The sequence below is a fragment of the Taudactylus pleione genome, unplaced genomic scaffold, assembly GCF_031769625.1.
Source record: "Taudactylus pleione unplaced genomic scaffold, aTauple2 ptg000046l, whole genome shotgun sequence".
Taxonomy (NCBI): domain Eukaryota; kingdom Metazoa; phylum Chordata; class Amphibia; order Anura; family Myobatrachidae; genus Taudactylus; species Taudactylus pleione.
Window position 1 is genome coordinate 17,350,073 of NW_028284448.1, and position 23,691 is coordinate 17,373,763.

General features: G+C 43.7%; 1 protein-coding gene across 3 annotated transcripts in view; it reads right to left on the bottom strand.

Moving 5' to 3' along the window:
* The window catches only part of FRK (fyn related Src family tyrosine kinase), a 144,684-nt gene that overhangs the window by 22,355 nt on the left and 98,638 nt on the right, over nucleotides 1–23,691 (bottom strand). For all 3 annotated transcript variants that reach the window (XM_088460497.1, XM_088460499.1, XM_088460498.1), the window contains exons 3-5: nucleotides 14,152–14,315; nucleotides 5,872–6,040; nucleotides 4,618–4,776 (exon numbers count right to left, since the gene is read on the bottom strand). In XM_088460497.1, coding sequence (XP_088316623.1) covers nucleotides 4,618–4,776; nucleotides 5,872–6,040; nucleotides 14,152–14,315 — 492 coding nt within the window. The remainder of the gene's footprint in view (nucleotides 1–4,617; nucleotides 4,777–5,871; nucleotides 6,041–14,151; nucleotides 14,316–23,691) is intronic.

The following is a 23,691-nucleotide window of genomic DNA, read 5'->3' on the forward strand; positions in this document are numbered from 1 at the left end:
ATAGGCTACACTGTTTTGGAAAATATCTTGTATGCAGCAGTATACTGTTTAAATCACATATTTTATAAATTTTATAATTTAAATTACTCACTTTTCCTATTTAAGATTCCTTTGCTATATTCACATCCTAACACAACTCTAAATCACAGTGTTAAAATAAATCTCTCCAGGATTGGAGTGCCACATGCAAAAGCAGGCAGTAACTTCTCCGCATACCAAAATATAGCATTTGCACCCTTCACAACTCTGTTTGTCCAAGTGTGAATGTGCACCCTGGACTTGCTGCTCCCCATTTTAAATAAGACCCATAATGTGTATTTATATTGTTGCATGTCATTAACCAATACATACCTACAAACCAACCCCAATTCACTAGAAAGTTTAGAGTTGAGGGAAACTGTCCTGCATTGGCGTAACTGAGGGGAGGGGGTCGACCGGGGCATGTGCCATGGACATTGTCAGACCAGCAGCGCGCAGGGGTGATGGTGTGTCTGTTTTAGCAGCCAATGAGAGTCAGACAGACTCTCATTGGCTGCTGCACCCACTGCCGGAGCCAGACTGGAGCTCCGCCTTCCAGCTCCCACAGTGGGTGATGGGAGAGACATGACGTGTGCGAGGATGGAGAAGCGGACGGCGGCGGGCGCAGGAGCAGGGATTCAAGTAAGTATTGTGTTTTATATTTTTGTGCTTCTTTGTGCTATATATGTTAGGGGCACTGCATGGGGGGACCACTACTAGGGCACTGCATAGGGGGGAACACTACAGGAGGGCACTGTATAAGGGGCACTACTGGGGGCACTGTATAAGGAGCACTGCATAGGGGGGACAACTACTGGAGGCACTGGATAGGGGAGACCACTATTGTGGGCCCTGTACAAGGGCACTACTAGGAGCACTGCATAGTGGGGACCACTACTGGGTGCACTGTATAAGGGGCACTACTGGATGCACTGAATAGGGGGGACCACTACTGGGGGCACTGTATAAGGGTCACTGCATAGAGGGAGCACTGCATAGGGGGGCACTGTATAAAGGGCACTACTGGGGGCACTGTATAAGGGGCACTGCATAAGGGGCACTGTATAAGTGGCACTACTGGGGGCACAGCATAAAGGGCACTACTGGGGGCACTGTATAAGGTTGCACTACTGGGGGCACTGAATAAGGGGCACTGTATAAGAGGGCACTGCATATGGGGCACTGTATAAGTGGCACTACTAGGTGCACTGTATAAGGGTGCACTACTGGGGGCACTGTATAAGAGGCACTACTGGGGGCATTAAATAAGGGGTACTATTGGGGGCACTGTATAAGGGGGCACTGCCCCTGTATAAGGGGGCACTGCATAATGGGCACTACTACGGATGTACAGGGGACATTGCATAAGGGGCACTGCTACAGTCAGGCCCTCCAAGAGCTGCGGCGGGCCCGGGTAACAGGGGGCCTGGCCTAATTGCTGGAGGCATGGCCACGCCCCCTTCAGGGAAAAAAAAACAAACACAAGATTTTCAGCACTGCAAAGCTGCGCGCTGGCGAGGTGGGCGCTCTGAGCCCCCTCAGCCCGGTGCAAAACCTGGGGGGGCACAAACAGTGTGATCGCTCCCCCCCACAGGCATAGGAGACTGCTGTAGCTGCTGCTCAGTACACGCTCTGTGCTGGGCTGCTGTGACGGAGGGGGGGGCAGTGTCAGTAATCTATGACAAGCAATCAGATGTTTATATTACTGAGAATAATGCATTACTTTGTGCTCTAAGGAATTGGATTCTGCTAATAGCAGGAGTTCTGTTATAACCAAGGTAATTCATTACATTTCTCTTACTTTTCTTTCCCGAAAATGCAATATTTCACTTCCTTGTCTAGTGCAAAGCAATACAATTTCAAACAGGAACAAATGCATCCACATTTCTCAAGGTAAAGAGACTTTACTGTTACAGTGAACTTGCTGAACTGCAGTACTCTTGTAATGGTGATATAATTAATAGGGCTTCTCAGCAACAATTATTCTTTATTGTTATGTTCTTTGTAATTTAATAGCGCCCGGTTCTTACAACATGTCAGTGATCAAATAAGCCATTGCACGCATTGCATACACTATTAGAATCTAACTTCAGAACGCATAGTAAACACTTTATAGAGAAAAACTCAACAGTTTGATTAACAGACTAATTTCAAACAAATAAAACTTAAAACAGAGAAATAAACTACTGCGGTATCGACTTTGTAATTATGCATGTAATGAAATGTACTTCAAGCACACTGATTACAGCAAGTTCAATTAATGTTAGGTACTATTTGTTTTAACCCTGGGGCACATCTCACAATATTTAGACTTGCAAAATCAGGAATACAGAGACCCCATCCCATCCAAAATCCACCCTGATTTACTTTAAGTCCACACTGTGGGCTAACTCCATGTCCACTTTCATGGAAGCTTCGCTCCTTTAAAGATCAGCTAATTGGGGCTGTGGCACCAACATTGGGACAGTTGGGAAGTATGTCCAGGGGGTCTCTAGGTAAACACCTATCTGGGTATGGGTGACAGGACATTTTAGTTTCAGCTGACCTCTTTAAATGCAATTTCCATGTCTCACCCTCAGGATTGGAAAATAGCACAGAGAGTTTTGCTGGAAAAACCTAGATGTAAAATTATTTTACTGCGCACCTATTGCCAGATTAACCCAGGTTGCTGATCGGTGTACAAGGGTGAACCAGGGTCCAGTGACCCAGGATTCCAACCCGTGTGTCAAGAAGGGTTGGATCCAGGTTGCAGGACAGTGTAAATGGATGTACCTGGTCATCCGACCTGTGTCCCATTAACTGCATACAGATTACTGCATTCCAGATACTTGGGGATGATGTCATCTCCAAGCTCCAGCTGATGGAAACACTGGCAATATTCTAGGTCCAGCCTGCGGCGTGAATGGGTTTCAAACTGTAGTAACACAACTTGATACGCATGTTCATCGACCTGGACTTAACTCAGGGTTTTAGTGTAAAAGGGGTATAACCAACCAGGCAGATGAGCTATATATATATATATATATATATATATATATATATATATATATATATATATATATATATATATATATATAAGGACTGTTCAACACTTATGGGATGATACAATTTCTAAAATAAATGTACAGTATGATAGAACCAATACTCGCCAATAAGGTGAGCTACAAAATATATAAACAGAAATGTCCAACAACAAACGACAATACAAAATAAGTAATGTATATGTAACAAACTGCACTTTCAATAACACACAAACATAATGTTATGGAGAAACAGATTAAGGGGCCTATTCATGATGTTAATTATCGGGGGAACATTCTAACTCGCCGCGGACGCAGCAGCAATTCATCATTGCTCCGGCGTGGAGATGGCTGATTCAAAATCAGCTGTCCCCACAAGCGGCTTCACTGCTCCTTTCTGAACATAGCGAATGCTCCCGCACTCAAGCTCAGAGAATATATTTTTGGAGCTTGATGAGTCTGTCCCCATACTAGTGTATGGGGATAGTGGGCCATTCTGCCAGAGGAAGGTGAGCAGGAGATATCTGTGATATCTCTTGCTTAATCATCTTGATGAATGGCCCGATAACTTAATTTTTACAATTGCTGGTGAAAATGTTCAATTTGCACCTGTTTTTGTAAATGAGTGATGGTGAATTGTTTCACGGTCTGGCTGATTTTTCTGGGGTGGCAACAAAGTTTTTTTCTACAGTATTACAATATTGTTGTTTATGATTATTTTTGCATTTTTATGAAAAAGTTTTGAAGCTACTTAGAAGATATGGGTGTGGACACAGCACCATAAAGTAAATGACACTTATTTTTTTTTCTTATTGTTGTGAACGTACTGTTATTTGGTGGTATTTTGGGCAGGATGTATGACGTACCGCATTTTGCATGAGATGCATCCCTCCACTCATCGCATGCATGCCGGCGTAAATAACCCTCCTGGTAAGAACTGTCCTTTGCGATAGAAGGACATCCAGGTTTATGACCCAGAAGTCCTGCACATGCGTCGAGTAATTCACGCACCGCAGGGGGTGCTGGGATGGATCCGATTAGAGCCCTCTCACAGCACTTTGCGAATAGAAGCCCATAGGCTTCTATTGGGCAATGCCATCTAAAGATGGTATTTCCTACCACATCCAAGCCCTAGAATGTATATAGCAACCCGGAGCTTGGTGCATATGCGGTAAGCGGGAAAACATCTGAAAACGTCATTTTCTAAAAGGTTTGACCACAAAAACCGCATAGAGGCGTCCCACCCTTTATTTGTAAAGTAAGGCATAGCGCCAACCTCACATCATGCTGAGTTAGCAGATCAGCAAAGTAAAGCACTGCTGTTCGTCTAACAGGAAGTGCCGATCCCACTTCGCTGCCATAGTTGGCTGTGACGGTATCGTTAGTAGAAAAGTCCGAAAGCGCTACTGGGGGAAAAAAAAAAAACTTTTACTCCACAGTCTGCCTCTTCATACATTTTGGAGTATCATAATAACCCCTTTCTTCTGCATTTTCTATGAAAAAAGGGGTTATTACATTTACCTCTTAGTGTAGAGTTTTCCACCTCTTTGAAAGAAGAACATATTTTATTGATGCTTACTTTGTAGATATGAGTGCAGGCTTCCATGTCTCATGAGCTCAGTAATAATATATACCGGTTCCTCCAGACTGCACACTGCATACAGCTGGATAAGTTTTGGATGTCTGAGTTTCTTCATAAGTTGCGCCTCCCTTAAAAAGTCCTGTGGATTCATTGATCCTAAAAAGAAAACAACACAGAGCTGGTGCTATTAAGGATTGTTCTTATATACACAGCAACCATGTGGGAATAGCTAAAATGACTTTCTGTTTCTGTAATCTAAAAGAAGAGTGTCACAAATCTTCCATGTCATCAAAGGATATCAGTTCAGCTGTAGAAATGTGTAACTGGAGGAAGCCAAATGTGTTAGAGGAACAGGAACCTTTAATGTCTCTGCAGCATTTTACAAAAAAAAAAAAAATCAAAGAGAAAACTCAATAACAACATAACAAGAAAGAAAGCAAAGTAATTTTAACACTTCAAGTCATCTGGTGGTGCTGAAATAGAACATTGAATAAAATCACTCTCTTACTATAGATGAGGTCGGTGGTTTACCAAAGTCGTCCTTTTACGGTTCAGCTTACTCCTCATCTGTCCAATCAGGCATAGATAATATAAAACAGCTGATTTGACAGTAGAGATGCAAACTCAGATCCACCAAGCTACTGGCTTTAGTAACTAAGCCCATTAATTTTTACCTAATTAATATCTAATTTGTGAATATATGATGGATATTTTCATATCTGGTCATCAGGGATGTAAGAATAGAGTGTAGTGGAGCTATGGTCCCGACGCTATTTTATTCAGTGAATTGCACAGGAGAGAAAACTGCAGCATGAAGGATGGAGAGAGAACTGCAGGGAGGAAGATCATCATCATTTATTTATAGGGTGCCACGGATTTCATAGCACCAGAAAAACAGTGTACAGATATGACATCTCTGGAACAAGGATGTGAAGAGAGCTGCATGGGGTAGAAAACTACAGAATGCAGAGAGAATATAAATGGAGGGGGAGATCTGGTGGGGAAGGAGAGGGAGAACTGAAGGGGTCATTAGAGGGAAAGAACTAGTGATAATTATATTTTAAACTCGCTGCAAGTCAACTCTGGGGTAAAATCACTACCACTGTCCCCACCATCCAAGGAGGGCTGGCTTGCTGCCAACATAAAGCTTGTTAAAGTTTGGATAAAAGTTTTGAAAGGAGTGGGAAAGTTGAACACACATTAAATTATTTACTAAGTATAGCATTTAATTCCACATTTACCACTACATACCTGTTTTTAAAGTTTTAATAGCCACTGATATTGTATTGTTCCACAGTCCTTCCCAAACTTCACCAAATTGACCGTGTCCTAACTTCTTCAAAAACTTCACAGAGTTTCGGTCAATTTCCCAATGATCTGCAGTTTCGTAACACAAATCTGGAGGCAGAGGAATTTCTGTCTGGTTGAAAGAAAAATAATAACATAAAAATTATCAATAGCTGGATAGACTAACTTAGTTTAGTTAGCTCAGTTGTACTATGCTTTCACACTTCCCACCATTCATACGTGCAAATTAAACTCTACCTTCATACAGCCAATCCCCACCCCTATCCACAAAGGAACATACACTTTTCTGTAAATCCCTTTTTCTGTTGTGTCCTTCCGTTGTCTAACATTCAGTCTCTGGTTTTCCCTCCACTCTCCTTCTCAAATGAAGACACTATTCTTGTTGCCCCATCCTCACTAACATAGGTATATGAGCACACCTCCAAAATGTCCCAATTTTGACGGGACAGTACCACTTTGATGGAACTGTCCTGCAGTCCCACAATTACCACATTAGTCCTGATCTGTGGAAGGTTGGGAACAATTTAGCAAGGTGCATGCAGTGGAGGTAGCTACACTGTTTGCGGCATAACAATTATATTTTTCTGTTAAGCATGCTCATAGGGCGTTTGGACACACCCAGTATGATGTGGTCTCACCCCAAGAGTGCCACAGCCACAAATGTTGCCCAATTCGGAATCTCCCAGTGATGGAAATATCATATGAGTGTGCTGGTCAATACCTCCCTGAAGATCAGTGCCCGCATTTCTTGAGTTATACAGCTGTTAACATTTGTAATATGGCTTACAGGTTTTTCTATTCTTACCCAAAATGTGATGATAAACAAAAAGGTGTTTAGAGTCTAGTCAAGCACATGTTAAAAACACATAAATCATTATCTTTGGGCTCACTTTGCGACTCTCTGCACATTTTTTACTTCTAAACCTCCACAATTCTGGTGAGAAAGTACATTTTAATTTGTAGATGTCCCTCCAAAAAATGGCTACATGAAGATATTTATAATTTTAAAATCAGTACTGAATTGAGTTAAAATGTATAGAACAAGTGAACTGTGATAAACAAAACAAAATGGGAAGAGTAGGTAGTTCTTATTAGCCATTAAGTTATATGTTTAATTGTTGAAATGTCTCTTTCACCCATTAAAACTGCTGCTGTGTGTTAATTTGCCTTCACTGAGCAATGATGCAAACAGTCCTTATTACACACAATCCTGACAAAATACTTCAAATGCTATAGAGATTATTATTCTTTGTTATTTCTTATAACACCTACATTCAATTTGGTCTATGCACACGTTATAAACAGTTGAGACAAGACACAACTGCCATTAAAATAAATTAAAAGTCGTCTATCAGTCAGTTATCTGTGCAAAGAAATTTTCAGATGAGTACACAGACTTGACCAACAAGGCCCATTTTACACAAGTACTTTCAACCCAATTATTAGTATGCAATAATTATTAGAGAATTGTACGGTTGTTAAGGTTTAGCACATTTAATTCCTCTATCCCAAACTGATGCAACATCTGGCTTTTGGCTGTACCATTAATAAATGCCATTAACTGATTTCCTAATTACAGCATATCATTTAGAAAATCTCCCTCTACACGTATGTTAAAATGAACTAAACATAAGTATAGACATTATTTTTATGTACGTATTATTAGGATATTAGTAGGATATTTCAAGGACTGTCATAGTTCTGAAATTAAATTCTAAGAAATACAGTTGATAAAATGTTGTATTGGGCCTTAAGGTCACCCAAATATTTCCTTTAGGCCACAAATAAAGTAAAATAATATAGGAACTTATTACCACTTATTCATTTCTGTCATTCCAGAAAAAAGCACTGTAAATTAAGGATTTATAATTCAAAAAAGGGTATTTTTCTGAGAAAACTTGCACACATGGATGCCCTAATTTATAACTATTTATTATGCAGGGATTTGGAAGAACGAGTCTGTTAAAAGTTAGATGCACTGCTGCATCTGCCCACAAGATGGCACTTGTAGTTTTCTTATGTAGAGTGGGATCATCTTATAAGACGTAAAACATGGAAGTTTGTTCAAGAAACTATGTTGTCATATTTAGTAAAATAGTCCCATTTGCCATATATCTGTCTATCTACCTTAATTTCTTCTGATGTTCTAGGCTGCTTACTGTCTTTACTCCTTTGCTGATTTGTACGATGTGTAATTGCTCAAAATTAATTCCTACTCGATCAATTATAATGGAGAAATGGATAAACACAGCGCACTGGGTGAACTAATGGTTCCGGTGAGCTGCTGAATAGAAGGGTGTCCTCCCTTTTTAAACATACATATAAAGAATTGAGCATTCAGCGCTAAACCTTATTAAATATATGGTTAGTGACCATAGAATGACGGAATGATACAAATTTACGATTGTAGGTGCGAATATAGTTTTACTGAATAGATACTTGAAAATCAATGAATTTATAGACATGAAATTAATCAACAACATACGAATACATGTACAAATGTTAAAACCGAAAGTGCTAGATGTGCACTATCTGGTATTATGTCAAATACCCACTGAAATCTCACACTAAATGGACTGTGCTGAGACCTTTCTGATATGAAACTTAATGGAAATGTCAATCGTCAGTGATTGGGTGTGGAATGGGGGAGAGAGAATATCGATGTCCCGCTACCTCTTGCAGTGCATGCAGTAAGGATATCCTTGTTTGATAAGTGAGGTATGGATATTAACTAGTGCTGATGCAATGTTGATGGTGACTGGAGATATCTTCTGGCCAGGTAGGAGGAGACCACTCGGACTGGGGTACAGGGGCTCCGGACTGGGGTTGTGTTGGCTGGCAGCCTGAGTGAGTGGTACATCTATTGAAAGACTGTATCCTACACCCTGGCTGGATGGCCTCAGAGACCCCTGTCTGGGGAGGGGAACTGCTGGATGAGATCACTCATGACCACAGCCTGCTTCCCCCTCCGATACAGAGACTCACCTGTCTGCCTGTCTCTGCTTGTGGCTGGATCCCTCCTCCTCCCATCCGTGTCCTCTGGTCAGCGAGTGCGGGTGCGTCCTGGACTTCTGCTTCTTTTGGGTCATGTGATCGGGGCCACTCACGTGATGCGTCTGTGTGTGGTCTCAAACAACAGTGCCCTGGTGCGAGTGCCAGCAGAGAAAGGTTGCGATACTGTCGTGGGTATGCCCTCAATGCGTTTTGACCCGCATAGGGTCTTCCTCTAGGAGTGGTGTTTGGTTGGTGATCAGTTAATGAGGTTTAAATATAATATCAAGCTTGCTAGCAAAGTTTGTTAAAACTGCAGGAAAACCAATCCCCTTACTAACAACAACGGGCACCGAAATTTGCACCAGTTGACTCTCTTAGGGAAAGCCTTAAGATAAGACCTCAATGAACCCCTTTCACACTGCCAGCATATAACACGGGTTATTGCACTAGAAGGTGCAGCAACCAGAGTTACTGTGCAGTGTGAAAGGGCCAGGTTGAAATAAGCCGGGTCGAGTGACCTGGCATTCTGATGTGAAAGGGGTATTACTTTGCATAACTGGAGTGTTGCATCACATATTCTTTAAAGAGTATCCACACCTTGATACTCTATTCCTATTTGTAGTTGTCAGGTCACAATTAATTATCTTATTCATTGTGTTGCTTTTATTTATTTATTGGTTTTTTTTAGTTTTAGCTTTCTATATTTTTTTCTTTATTTTCTAAATTATAACCAATTTCAGTTATTGCTTCTTATTCAATTTAAATGTAATATATTGCATACTTGATTAATTTAGAATTCAAATTATTCTAACAAATGTACACATACATTAGGATTTCCTCAATCCTCTTTGACATAACTTGTCATCAATATTTGCTACAATAACTTTATCCTCACTACCCACTCTCAAGGCTAATTTTACTAAGCGATGGGTTCCAAATCCCAACGATTTTGCAGTAGTTTTGCAACCCGTCGATTTACTAAGGCCAAAACCGTTCATAAAAGCACTGACAATGTACACTTTAAAATAGAATAGAATATAATGTAACTGATTAACAAAGTACCATCAATGTTTTAGTCCATGGAAAGAATAGAAAATAATAGAAACCCCAAATTTGTAAAGCAGCTGTTTTTGAAAATCGCCATAAAACTAGGGATGTGCGCCGACCCCCGTGTTTTGGTTTTGGATCTGTACTGTATCTCCTTCAAGGATTGGATCTGGATTTGGTTTTGCAAACCCACCCTCAAGTGTTTTGGTTTTGGGTTTGGATCTGGATTTGAAAAAAAAAAAAAATAGATAAAAATTTTTTAAAACAGCTAAAATCATGTAATTTATGCAATCCAAAACCCAAAATTCGGATTTAAAATCCGAATTCCGAACCGCAAAAAGATCAGAACCACGACCCAGATTTACCCCCATCTCCTCAGAAGATCAGAACCGCGACCCTGATTTACCCGGATCTCCTCAGGAGATCAGAACCACGGCTCGGATTTACCCAGATTCACGAAATTCGAGTGGATTCGGATTTCTGGAGAACTGAACCGCACATCTCTATATAAAAGTACTGGCAAACCCACCATAAAAATATGACAAGGCTCAGACAGAAGTGATTACTGAAACAGCAGGTAAATTAAATGATTTTGGTAGGCAAGGCTGATTGACAGGCCTATCATCCACTTGTGCTATGGAGAACTATGATGTCTCTCATTAGACATGAATGGACTTTAATAGAAATATACAAACAAAAATATAAAACATAAGAAAACACAAACACATAATCAAACCACACTGTCACACAATAAAAAGTCTATATGGAAAACGCACCTCAAATAGACAATATACAGAACAAGAAACAAGACAACTTTAAAAAAAAAAAAAAACTCACCACAATTAGCAATCATTTTATGGGTCAGGGTGGATACAGATGCTGCAGCGTCTGCAACTTTATTTTAATGCCACTTCAAAGCCTGTGCCTGGAGTATATTAATGTGCAAGGACTGAGACGCCCACTTTTAGCAGCTGTAGACACTGTCATACTGCCTGGTGCGTCTTTAGACACCACTACTGGTCACACAATCGAAACACTTCCACCTGAGTATGGCCTCCAATGGGAACGATTGAGCATCTCTGTAATCTCTGTAATCAAACACTTCAGCGATATACACTCCCTCCAATGATATGCATATACTGTAAGACGGACCATCTCCATACGTCTGTTTAGCCACCTCCCAGTTACCGCCCAGGAATGCACAGCCATTTCTGTTACCGTGTGTCTCAATTGCAACAGCGCCTTTGTGCATACTCACAGTGTAACGCATGCGCTGTAGAAGTTTAGGGATTTTTGCGCACACACAGTCGCAGAAAAGCTTTGCATGCGGCTCTGAATCAGGCCATGTATCTTTCTCCTACAACTTTCCGATAACTTTTTCCTTCCCCACTTAGGGGGGAATTCAATTAGCCGTGGATATCGTGGAAATTTTATGGCCACACTAATACAATGTGTAAATTTGTTATATTTCTATCCTATATCAGTTTTGGCTTTTTTGGGGTACAAGCAGATTTCCCCATTTTTACCTATACTTAAATACAGGAAAACTGGTCACACAAATGCTGCATCACGACTTTTGTAATAGGATTGCACAAGAAATGTGGACGTTGAGTTATCGCATTATCACGGCTAATTGAATTCCCCCATTAAACTCCATACAAACCCACAAAGCGAAAGTAGCTAGCTGTCTGTTTCTATGAGATCAATTGAATGGTGCTTTCTATAACAAATAGAATAACATAAATTCATCTAAATATAAATAGAATTTATTTTAATCCACAGTGGTCTGTTTGTATTATGTCAATTGAATGCTGTTTCTATAAAAGCACCACTAACTGAATATGAATAGAATAGCTTGTAATCCAAAGTGGTTTTAATAGAAATCGCTGCTACGGTACATAGTACATGCCAGGCGGGTTGTCATTTTGAACCCATCGGGGATTGAAGGCACTTTCAGTTTCGTAATTTTTTTAGGCAAGTTTGCCGGTGGTTTTACGGTGGTTTCAAAACCGCCATTTTATAAATCTAGGATTTCTAATTTTCTGTTCTTTCCATGGTCTAAAACATTTATGGTGCTTTAATATTCAATTATATTCTAATATGTGCTTTCTCTGCAGTTTTGCAGTGGTTTTTGGCCTTAGTAAATCAGCAGGTTGCAAAACCACCACAAAACCACCAAGATTTAGAACCCACTGCTTTGTAAATTCAGACCCATGTCTTCTTATTTGGCCAATTGTGCTTTACACTGAATGTGAGTGCCGCTTTAAATTTTCAGCTCCCATCCACCGAGAAGCAGCAGCTTACAAAAGCCACTGCTTCGTAAATATAGCCCAATAAGTCACTTCCAGGTTTACTAAATTACACATGGATGCCAACTAGCATCCTTTTAGGTAATGTATATTTTGATATTGGTTGGAACTTTGGCCCTCATTCAGAGCCGTACGCTCTGAGCAGAGCGCACGCTCTGAATGAGGACCGGCCTCCATAACTATGGAGCGTCCTCCTGGACGCTCGTATAGCTGTGGGTCACCACCCACAGCCTATACGAGCGTGCAGTTTGATGGCCGCGATGGTCTTGACCATCGCAAGCATCGAAACTGCGAGCCGGAGCCTGCGGTTGAGGTTTTCAACCGCAAGGCCCGGAGTGATTTTGGCTCTATCAGAGCCAAAATCACTCCCACTGACATCACTAGTGATGTCAGTGGGCCGGCTTCTGACGGGAGGCGTTCCCTTAGGAACGCCCCCATCAGGGAGGCACGCCCCCGGCACGCCCACCAAAGGGGGCGTGCTGTCAATCAACATCGACAGCACGCCCCCTTTGATCAGACAGAACGAGCAAAAGGAAAGTCCTTCACTTGTCGCGTCTGGCGCATGCACACGACGGAGCTCCCTCCGTCGTGCGCATGCTCAGTGCAGAACATCGACCCACTTGCGAGCGGACAGCCGCTTGCCAGTGGGTCTGAATCAGGCCCTTTATCCTGTGATTTGGCACTACTAGAGGTATTGAAGGTAATTATTTTGATACATTATTATTATTTAGGTAAACCTTAAGAAATGTTCAAGGGCACTGAAACGGCTATCTTGCATTTCTGATCACATTGATCTCTGATAAGTATTATGCTTCTCATTATTACTCCTCATGCCCCAGTTTACAGCAGACGTGCCTATGGACAAGCTACACACATCCCTTTGGTGGAGCAGGGCATGCACTCTATGTGTGATTCCTAATTGCTACTTTCACAATATTCCTGAAATGTTTTTTCAAAAGTAGGCAAGTATGACCAATAGTAATATTATTGTTATTTACACATACCTCCCAGCATCCCAATTTTGTCAGGACAGTCCCGATTTCAGGGGGCTGTCCCACCATCCCACGATTGTCCCAATTTACAGTGTGGATGCAAAGCATTCATCTGCAAATGTTGTTTAGATTTTTTTTTCTAAAAGTGTTCATCAAGAATATATGTGGCCATGCAAATATGTTGCAGTCACACCCTCCATCAAAACTGTAAGCTCCCATATGTTGAGCTGTAAGGTTTACATATCATTCCTGGCAGCGGCGGATACTATCTTCTATTACTGGGGAGTCTGCCGGTCTGTAATGTGCACATGCACAGGATAGCAAACCTGCGCGCAAATTGATAAGCAGCCTAGGCTTCTAGGGACTGCATCGGCCGCAGCCCTTAGAATTCAGATAGCGCTGACGTTATAGCAGGGGATGGCTTCCCATTGGATGCTCTATCGCTGCTAATTGCAATTCGGACTGGCAGTCCCTGGGGGAGAAAATACCTCCCAGTGGGACTGCATGTCCGTCTGTCATTAGCAGAGAGCGCTTCCAATGAAAATCCACTGCCACTGCTAGTCAGTCCGTGCGGGTGTTGGATTTTACTGGGGGCTCGCAGTCCTGCAGCTCCTAGATAAATCCACCACTGATTCCTGGTACTGATCAGGTTGAATGAGCACCTATTAGCCCATAGTGTGCTGTGCTTTGTTTTTTCTCTGGACAGTTTCATGATTATAATTTTACAAGGTTTAAACCACAAAAGTATGGTTTCAAATATCTGTCATTCAAGGTCACATACAAATTTTCAATATAAATAAAGAAAACCGCATTCTATGGTGAACGTTGATTACCAGGTCATTAATAAAATTATGAACTACCATCCACATCAATGTAAATACCTTTATGCATGGTTTTTGGAGCTTGCAGCAAAGTCCATTTTCCGATGTTTTATAAGCTTCCACAAGTTCTTCCAAATTTTTGAATTTGTTTCTTGATGATATAAAAAATCCCCCATTATCAAGTTTTCTGATTCTGTAGTGTTTCACGGTTATACCATCATAGACTAAAACCAAAGAAACAAAGTTTTTAAATCAAGCTCTGAGTCATTAAATGGCAAGGATTAATGTACTGTGAGCAATACTGATGCTACACTGAAAAGGAATCCAAGAATGTTTTATTTCTGATGCAATAATATTTTTCTACCTTACATTTTGCAGAACATCATTGCAGCATACTGTACATTTGAATGCTAACAATGGCCCTCATTCAGAGCCGTACGCTCTGAGCAGAGCGCACGCTCTGAATGAGGGCCGGGCTCCATTTTCATGGAGCGTCCTCCTGGACGCTCGTATAGCTGTGGGTCACCACCCACAGGCTATACGAGCGTGCTTTGTGATGGCCGCGATGGTCGAGACCATCGCGACCATCGAATTTGCGAGCCGGAGCCTGCGGATGAGGTTTTCAACCGCAAGCTCCGGAGTGATTTTGGCTCTATCAGAGCCAAAATCACTCCCACTGACATCACTAGTGATGTCAGTGGGCCGGCTTCTGACGGGAGGCGTTCCCGTGGGAACGCCCCCGTCAGGGAGGCACGCCCCCGGCACGCCCACCAAAGGGGGCGTGCTGTCAATCAACATTGACAGCACGCCCCCTTTGATCGGACACAACGAGCGAAGGACTTTCCTTCGCTCGTCGTGTCTGGCGCATGCGCACGACGGAGCTCCCTCCGTCGTGCGCATGCTCAGTGCATAACATCGACCCACTTGCGAGCGGACAGCCGCTCGCGAGTGGGTCTGAATCAGGCCCAATGTGCAAATCATAATACTATTAATATGAGCCTGGTAACTTCTTAAATCTTAAAAAAAAAATGAACTGCACTATCTGTCCACAGGATGGCACTTGTATCTTCATTATGTAGCATGAGATCAATATGTGAAATAAGAAAGTTTTGTCAGATTATTTTGTTAATATATTAATTTCTGTAAATTAATGAGTTTTCTGACTAAATACATTTCTTTACTCGCATTTTATAATATAGATCCATCTCCACAGTACCCAGCACAGTCCTTAGGTTTTCAGGTGCTTCTAGTTCTAAAAGGTGCCATTATTCTCTGACAGAGTGGCAGTGATAGGTATGCTGCCACTTGTAGTTCTACAAGCATGCACAAGCAGTTTTTTGGCTTCTAGGGCTTGTTGGGACCAGCAGTGCTACATATTAAAATGCTATTTTTAGACTTTTAAACTAGGGGTGAGCGGGTTCGGATTTCTGAAATCCGAACCCCCCCGAGCCCCCCCGATCCGAGTCCGATCCGAGTCAGGCTCGACTTTTCCCGCCTGACTCGGATCTGAAATCGAGGCAAAACGTCATCATCCCGCCTTCCGAGTCTCGCGGGTTTTGGATCCTATATAAGGTACCCGCGTCGGCGCCATTTTCTCACTCGGCTGTGGACAGTGAAGAGGGAGGGTGGGAGTTAGGGCTGTGTAGTGTAGTGTAGTGTAGTGTAGTGCTGCTGTTGTCCACTACTTCAAAGTCCATAGGGGCTGGCTGTGTTGTGCTGTGCTGCTGTTGTTAATAGGGGCTGTGTCCACTACTTCAAAGTCCATAGGGGCTGGCTGGACTGTGTTGTGCAGTCAGTTCTCCATAGGGGCTGTGTCCACTCCAAAGTCCTGTGCAGTGTCCCAGTCCTAAAGGAGTGCTGTAGTGTTGTCCAGGGGGTGCTCTGTCCATCAGGGGTGCTCCCCCCAAGTGCTAAAAAAATAATATATTTTCTGTGTTTGTGAATTATGTGCGCAGTAGCCGCACGTGCATCAACAAAGTAGTGCCAAGCGTGCGCCTGTGTCATAAGTAAAGGGCCGGCTGGCTTGACCGTTAAAGGGTGCTGTAACCCCCAAAGTACACTCCAGTCCAAACCAAAAAAAAAATTATTTTCTGTGTTTGTGAATTGTGTGCGCAGTAGCCGCACGTGCATCAACAAAGTAGTGCCAAGCGTGCGCCTGTGTCATAAGTAAAGGGCCGGCTGGCTTGACCGTTAAAGGGTGCTGTAACCCCCGAAAGTACACTCCAGTCCAAACCAAAAAAAAATTATTTTCTGTGTTTGTGAATTGTGTGCGCAGTAGCCGCACGTGCATCAACAAAGTAGTGCCAAGCGTGCGCCTGTGTCATAAGTAAAGGGCCGGCTGGCTTGACCGTTAAAGGGTGCTGTAACCCCCAAAGTACACTCCAGTCCAAACCAAAAAAAAAATTATTTTCTGTGTTTGTGAATTGTGTGCGCAGTAGCCGCACGTGCATCAACAAAGTAGTGCCAAGCGTGCGCCTGTGTCATAAGTAAAGGGCCGGCTGGCTTGACCGTTAAAGGGTGCTGTAACCCCCGAAAGTACACTCCAGTCCAAACCAAAAAAAAATTATTTTCTGTGTTTGTGAATTGTGTGCGCAGTAGCCGCATGTGCATCAACAAAGTAGTGCCAAGCGTGCGCCTGTGTCATAAGTAAAGGGTCGGCTGGCTTGACCGTTAAAGGGTGCTGTAACCCCCGAAAGTACACTCCAGTCCAAACCAAAAAAAAATTATTTTCTGTGTTTGTGAATTGTGTGCGCAGTAGCCGCACGTGCATCAACAAAGTAGTGCCAAGCGTGCGCCTGTGTCATAAGTAAAGGGCCGGCTGGCTTGACCGTTAAAGGGTGCTGTAACCCCCGAAAGTACACTCCAGTCCAAACCAAAAAAAAATTATTTTCTGTGTTTGTGAATTGTGTGCGCAGTAGCCGCATATGCATCAACAAAGTAGTGCCAAGCGTGCGCCTGTGTCATAAGTAAAGGGCCGGCTGGCTTGACCGTTAAGGGTGCTGTAACCCCCGAAAGTACACTCCAGTCCAAACCAAAAAAAAATTATTTTCTGTGTTTGTGAATTGTGTGCGCAGTAGCCGCACGTGCATCAACAAAGTAGTGCCAAGCGTGCGCCTGTGTCATAAGTAAAGGGCCGGCTGGCTTGACCGTTAAAGGGTGCTGTAACCCCCGAAAGTACACTCCAGTCCAAACCAAAAAAAAATTATTTTCTGTGTTTGTGAATTGTGTGCGCAGTAGCCGCACGTGCATCAACAAAGTAGTGCCAAGCGTGCGCCTGTGTCATAAGTAAAGGGTCGGCTGGCTTGACCGTTAAAGAGTGCTGTAACCCCCGAAAGTACACTCCAGTCCAAACCAAAAAAAAATTATTTTCTGTGTTTGTGAATTGTGTGCGCAGTAGCCGCACGTGCATCAACAAAGTAGTGCCAAGCGTGCGCCTGTGTCATAAGTAAAGGGCCGGCTGGATTGACCGTTAAGGGTGCTGTAACCCCCGAAAGTACACTCCAGTCCAAACCAAAAAAAAAATTATTTTCTGTGTTTGTGAATTGTGTGCGCAGTAGCCGCACGTGCATCAACAAAGTAGTGCCAAGCGTGCGCCTGTGTCATAAGTAAAGGGCCGGCTGGCTTGACCGTTAAAGGGTGCTGTAACCCCCGAAAGTACACTCCAGTCCAAACCAAAAAAAAAATTATTTTCTGTGTTTGTGAATTGTGTGCGCAGTAGCCGCACGTGCATCAACAAAGTAGTGCCAAGCGTGCACCTGTGTCATAAGTAAAGGGCCGGCTGGCTTGACCATTAAGGGTGCTGTAACCCCCGAAAGTACACTCCAGTCCAAACCAAAAAAAAAATTATTTTCTGTGTTTGTGAATTGTGTGCGCAGTAGCCGCACGTGCATCAACAAAGTAGTGCCAAGCGTGCGCCTGTGTCATAAGTAAAGGGCCGGCTGGCTTGACCGTTAAAGGGTGCTGTAACCCCCAAAGTACACTCCAGTCCAAACCAAAAAAAAAATTATTTTCTGTGTTTGTGAATTGTGTGCGCAGTAGCCGCACGTGCATCAACAAAGTAGTGCCAAGCGTGCGCCTGTGTCATAAGTAAAGGGCCGGCTGGCTTGACCGTTAAAGGGTGCTGTAACCCCCGAAAGTACACTCCAGTCCAAACCAAAAAAAAATTATTTTCTGTGTTTGTGAATTGTGTGCGCAGTAGCCGCACGTGCATCAACAAAGTAGTGCCAAGCGTGCACCTGTGTCATAAGTAAAGGGCCGGCTGGCTTGACCGTTAAGGGTGCTGTAACCCCCGAAAGTACACTCCAGTCCAAACCAAAAAAAAAATTATTTTCTGTGTTTGTGAATTGTGTGCGCAGTAGCCGCACGTGCATCAACAAAGTAGTGCCAAGCGTGCGCCTGTGTCATAAGTAAAGGGCCGGCTGGCTTGACCGTTAAAGGGTGCTGTAACCCCCGAAAGTACACTCCAGTCCAAACCAAAAAAAAATTATTTTCTGTGTTTGTGAATTGTGTGCGCAGTAGCCGCACGTGCATCAACAAAGTAGTGCCAAGCGTGCGCCTGTGTCATAAGTAAAGGGCCGGCTGGCTTGACCGTTAAAGGGTGCTGTAACCCACAAAGTACACTCCAGTCCAAACCAAAAAAAAAATTATTTTCTGTGTTTAGCCGCACGTATATATCAAATCGATATAACATAAATGGAGGACCAAACTTTCTCCGATAAAAATAAAATAGAGAAAGATCAAGAACCACTTCCTCCTAGTGCTGAAGCTGCTGCCACTAGTCATGACATAGACGATAACATGCCATCAACGTCGTCTGCCAAGGCCGATGCCCAATGTCATAGTAGAGGGCACATACAATCCCAAATGGCAAAGTTCAGGAAAATGACCTTGAAAAAGACATTTAAATCAGCTGAAGAGAAACGTAAACTTGCCAATATGCCATTTACGACACGGAGTGGCAAGGAACGGCTAAGGTCGATCCCTAGTATGTTCATGACTAGTGGTTCAGCTTCACATGACGATGGAAGCCCTCCTCCCACTAAAAAAATCAAAAGAGTTAAGCTGGCAAAAGCACAGCGAAGAACTGTGCTTTCTAAGAAGATATCACAAATCCCCAAGGAGAGTCCAAGTGTGGTGGTGGTTGCGATGCCTGACCTTCCCAGCACTGGACGGGAAGAGGTGGCTCTTTCCACCATTTGCACGCCCCCTGCAAGTGCTGAAAGGAGCACCCACAGTCCACTTGCTGATATGCAAATTGAAGATGTCACTGTTGAAGTACAACAGGATGAGGATACTGGTGTAGCTGGCGCTGAGGAGGAAGTTGGCGAGGAGGATTCTGATGGTGATGTGGTTTGTTTAAATCAGGCTCCGGGGGAGACAGTTGTTGTCCGTGGGATGAAAAAGCCCATCACGGTCATGCCTGGGCAGAAGACCAAACATTCCACCTCTTTGGTCTGGCAATATTTCTATCCAAATCCGGACAACAACTGTCTTGCCATATGTACCATATGTAAAGGTGAAATAAGTAGGGGTAGGGACGTCAACCACCTAGGAACATCCTCCCTTATACGGCACCTGCAGCGCGTTCATAAAAAGTTACTGTCAAGTTCAGAAACTTTGGCTAAGACCGTAAGCAGTCCAGGGACACCTAAATCCCGTTGTCCTGTTGTATCCAAGCGCCTGCAAACCACACCGTCAACTCCCTCCTCGTCAATTTCCTCCTTAGTCAGGATCGGAAGTAGTCCTGCAGGCCATGTCACTGGCATGACTGACTCTCCTATCCGGGATTCCTCTGGAGGATCCTGCATTGCTACGCCTACTGCTGCTGCTGTTGCTGCTGCTGGGAGTCGTTCATCATCCCAGAGAGGAAGTAGGAACACCACTACTTTTACTAAACAATTGACCCTCCAACAGTCCTTAGCGAGGAGGATGAAGTACGACAGCAGTCATCCTGAAGCAAAACGTATAACTGAGGCCTTGACTGCTATGTTGGTGTTAGACGTGCGTCCGGTATCCGCCATTAGTGCAGTGGGATTTAGACAATTGATGGAGGTAGTGTGTCCCCGGTTCCAAATCCCGTCTAGATTCCACTTCACTAGGCAGGCGATACCGAGACTGTACAGAAACGTCAGAAAAAGTGTCCTCAGTGTCCTGAAAAATGCCGTTGTACACAATGTCCACTTAACCACGGACATGTGGACAAGTGGAACAGGGCAGACTAAGGACTATATGACTGTGACAGCCCACTGGGTAGATGTATCACCTTACGCAGCAACAGCAGCAGCGTCACCAGTAGCAGCATCTCAGAAATGCCAGCTCGTTACAAGGCAGGCTACGCTGTGTATCACCGGTTTCAGTAAGAGGCACACCGCCGACAACCTCTTAGAGAAACTGAGGGAAATCATCGCCCAGTGGCTTACCCCACTTAGACTCTCCTGGGGATTTGTGATATCTGACAACGCCACCAATATTGTGCGGGCATTACATCTGGGCAAATTCCAGCACGTCCCATGTTTTGCTCACACAATAAACTTGGTGGTGCAGAATTTTCTGAAAAGCGACAGGGGCGTGCAGGAGACGCTTTGGGTGGCCCGAAAAATTTCTGGCCACTTTCGCCATTCAGCGACTGCGTGCCGAAGACTGGAGCGCCAGCAAACACTCTTGAACCTGCCCCGCCATCACCTGAAGCAAGAGGTTGTGACGCGGTGGAACTCAACCCTCTATATGCTTCAGAGGATGGAGGAGCAGCAAAAGGCCATACAAGCCTATACATCCACCTATGACATAGGCAAAGGAGGGGGTATGCACCTGACTCAAGCGCAGTGGAGAATGATTTCCGTGTTGTGCAAGGTTCTCCAGCCCTTCGAACTTGCCACACGTGAAGTCAGTTCAGACACTGCCAGCTTGAGTCAGGTCATTCCCCTCATCAGGCTTTTGCAGAAGCAGCTGGAGAAAGTGAAGGAGGAGCTAAGACGGAGCGATTCCGCTCGGCATGTGGGACTTGTGGATGAAGCCCTTCATTCGCTTTGCCAGGATTCCAGGGTGGTCAATCTGTTGAAATCAGACCACTACGTTTTGGCCACCGTGCTCGATCCTAGGTTTAAAGCCTATGTGGTGTCTCTCTTTCCAGCCGACACAAGCCTGCAGAGGTGCAAAGACCTGCTGGTGAACACACTGTCAGCTGAAGCGGAACGTGACACGTCAACGGCTCCTTCTTCATTTTCTCCTGCAACTGGGGCTGCCAGGAAAAAACTTAGGTATCCTAAGCAACCCGCTGGCGGTGATGCAGGGCAGGCAGGACCAAGTTTGGACATCTGGTCCGGACTGAAGGACCTGGCAACAATTTCTGACATGTCTACTGTCACTGCATATGATACTGTCACCATTGACAGAATGGTGGAGGATTACATCGGTGACAGCATCCAAGTAGGCATGGCAGACAGTCCATACCTGTACTGGCAGGAAAAAGAGGCAATTTGGAGGCCCCTGTACAAACTGGCTCTATTTTACCTGAGTTGCCCCCCCTCCAGTGTGTACTCCGAAAGAGTGTTTAGTGCAGCCGGGAACCTTGTAAGCGAAAGGCGTAGGAGGTTGCTTCCACAGAATGTGGAGAAGATGATGTTCATCAAAATGAATTATCAGCTCTTCCAGGGAGACCAGCCTCCAGAAGGTACAGAGGGACCTGTGGTGGTGGATTCAAGTGGGGACGAGTTAATACTTTGTGAGGATGAGGATGTACACACTGAAGAGGGTGAGGAATCGGTGGATGAGGAGGATGAGGATGACATCTTGCCTCCATAGAGCCAGTTTGTGCAGGGACACATTAATTGCCAGCTTGTTTTGTGGGGGCCCAAACGAACCAATCATTTCAGCCACAGTTGTGTGGCAGACCCTGGCGCTGAAATGATTGGTTTGTTAAAGTGTGCATGTCCTGTTTATACAACATAAGGGTGGGTGGGAGGGCCCAAGGACAATTCCATCTTGCACCTCTTTTTTTTCTTTGCATTATGTACAGTTTGGGGCCTAGTTTTTCAAACTGCCATCCTGTCTGCCACTGCAGTTTCACGCCTAGATGGGTCACGTGTTTGTGCCGCCCACTCGTGTCGCTTAGCATAGTCATCCAGCTACCTCGGTGCAACGTTTTGGACATAAAAACACTATTGTGAGGTGTGAGGTGTTCAGAATAGACTGGAAATGAGTGGAAATTAAGGTTATTGAGGTTAATAATAGCATAGGAGCAGAAAAACCTACAAATTCTGTGATTTTAGCTGTTTTTATGCTTTTTTTTAAAAAAATACAGATCCAAAACCCAGAACCCAAAACACGGAAGGGTGGTTTTGGCAAAACCAATCCAGATCCAAAACACGAAGAAAGATCCAGATCCAAAACCAAAACACGAAAAGTGGCCGGTGCACACCCCTATTTTAAACTAGATATCACCCATGGGCCATGTGTGTTGTCCCATTGCTATCAGGACCATTGTGCACAAGGGGAGGGGCCTGTTTTTGCAGGCCTGATGTTTCTGGGATTTGAGCCCCATGCTGTAAATGACTGGGTTTGTGATGCATGATGAGAGAAATCCCATGCTGCAGGTTTCTCTAAAGCATTGGTATTTGTATAAAGGGTGCAGGGTGTGCAGTGCAGGGGGCCCCAGCACCCATGTTTAATACTCACCTCTTGGAGTCCCATGTCCGCGGCTGCTGCACATGCGCAGTAAAACAACAACCAGGAACATATGTGTGGGCCGGCAATCAGTCCAGAGGGTAAATTTACTTAGGTTCGATTTGGTATTCGATTTTATAAATCTATATAATTGACTGAAATCGAATTTAAAATCGAACTGCAAAATCCCTTAACAAATCCCTCATTTACTAATATTTGATTCTGCATTCGATTTGGTTCGATTATGAACAGTGATTTGATGTTTGATTTTGCATGCTCATATGCAAATCGAACATCAAATCCCACTCAAAATTGAACCTCAAATCCACAAAGTAATAGGGGACCCCTGGTGAAAGGGTTCTCCTGGCTGTTATATTACCCCCCCCACTAGAAAGAGTCCAGTGCTGGTTATGGCAAATACAGGGGACCCCTACTCATTTTGTGCCCTGTATTTCCAAAACCAGGACTGGCTCGCTTAGCCCAGTGCTGGTTGTGCTAAATACAGGGGACTTCTACATTTTTTGTCCCCTGTATTTTCACAACCAGGACTGGCTATGAAAAGTCCGGGGCTGGTTGTGCTTTTAGGGGGGACCCCACGTAATTTTTTTTTATTTAACACTCTACAAGCATTTTACACAAAGATGCATGCATGGATCTCACAGATCTATGCAGCATCTGTTCCAGTCAGTCAGACCTGCTCATGCTAAAATCGAAAACATGAAGCAGTTCTATTAATTTGGGGATTTGAAGTTCGATTTGAAGTTCGATATGGTGTTCGATTTCAAATGAATATTAGTAAATAAGGGATTTGTGTGTTGGTCTATGTAAAAGGTCAGATGTTTTTCCAATGTTCAATATTAAGCAGGATTTGAGTGAAATTCGGTTTTAGGTTCAATTGACATTCGATTTTGCTTTTAGTAAATCTCCAAATGCAAAATT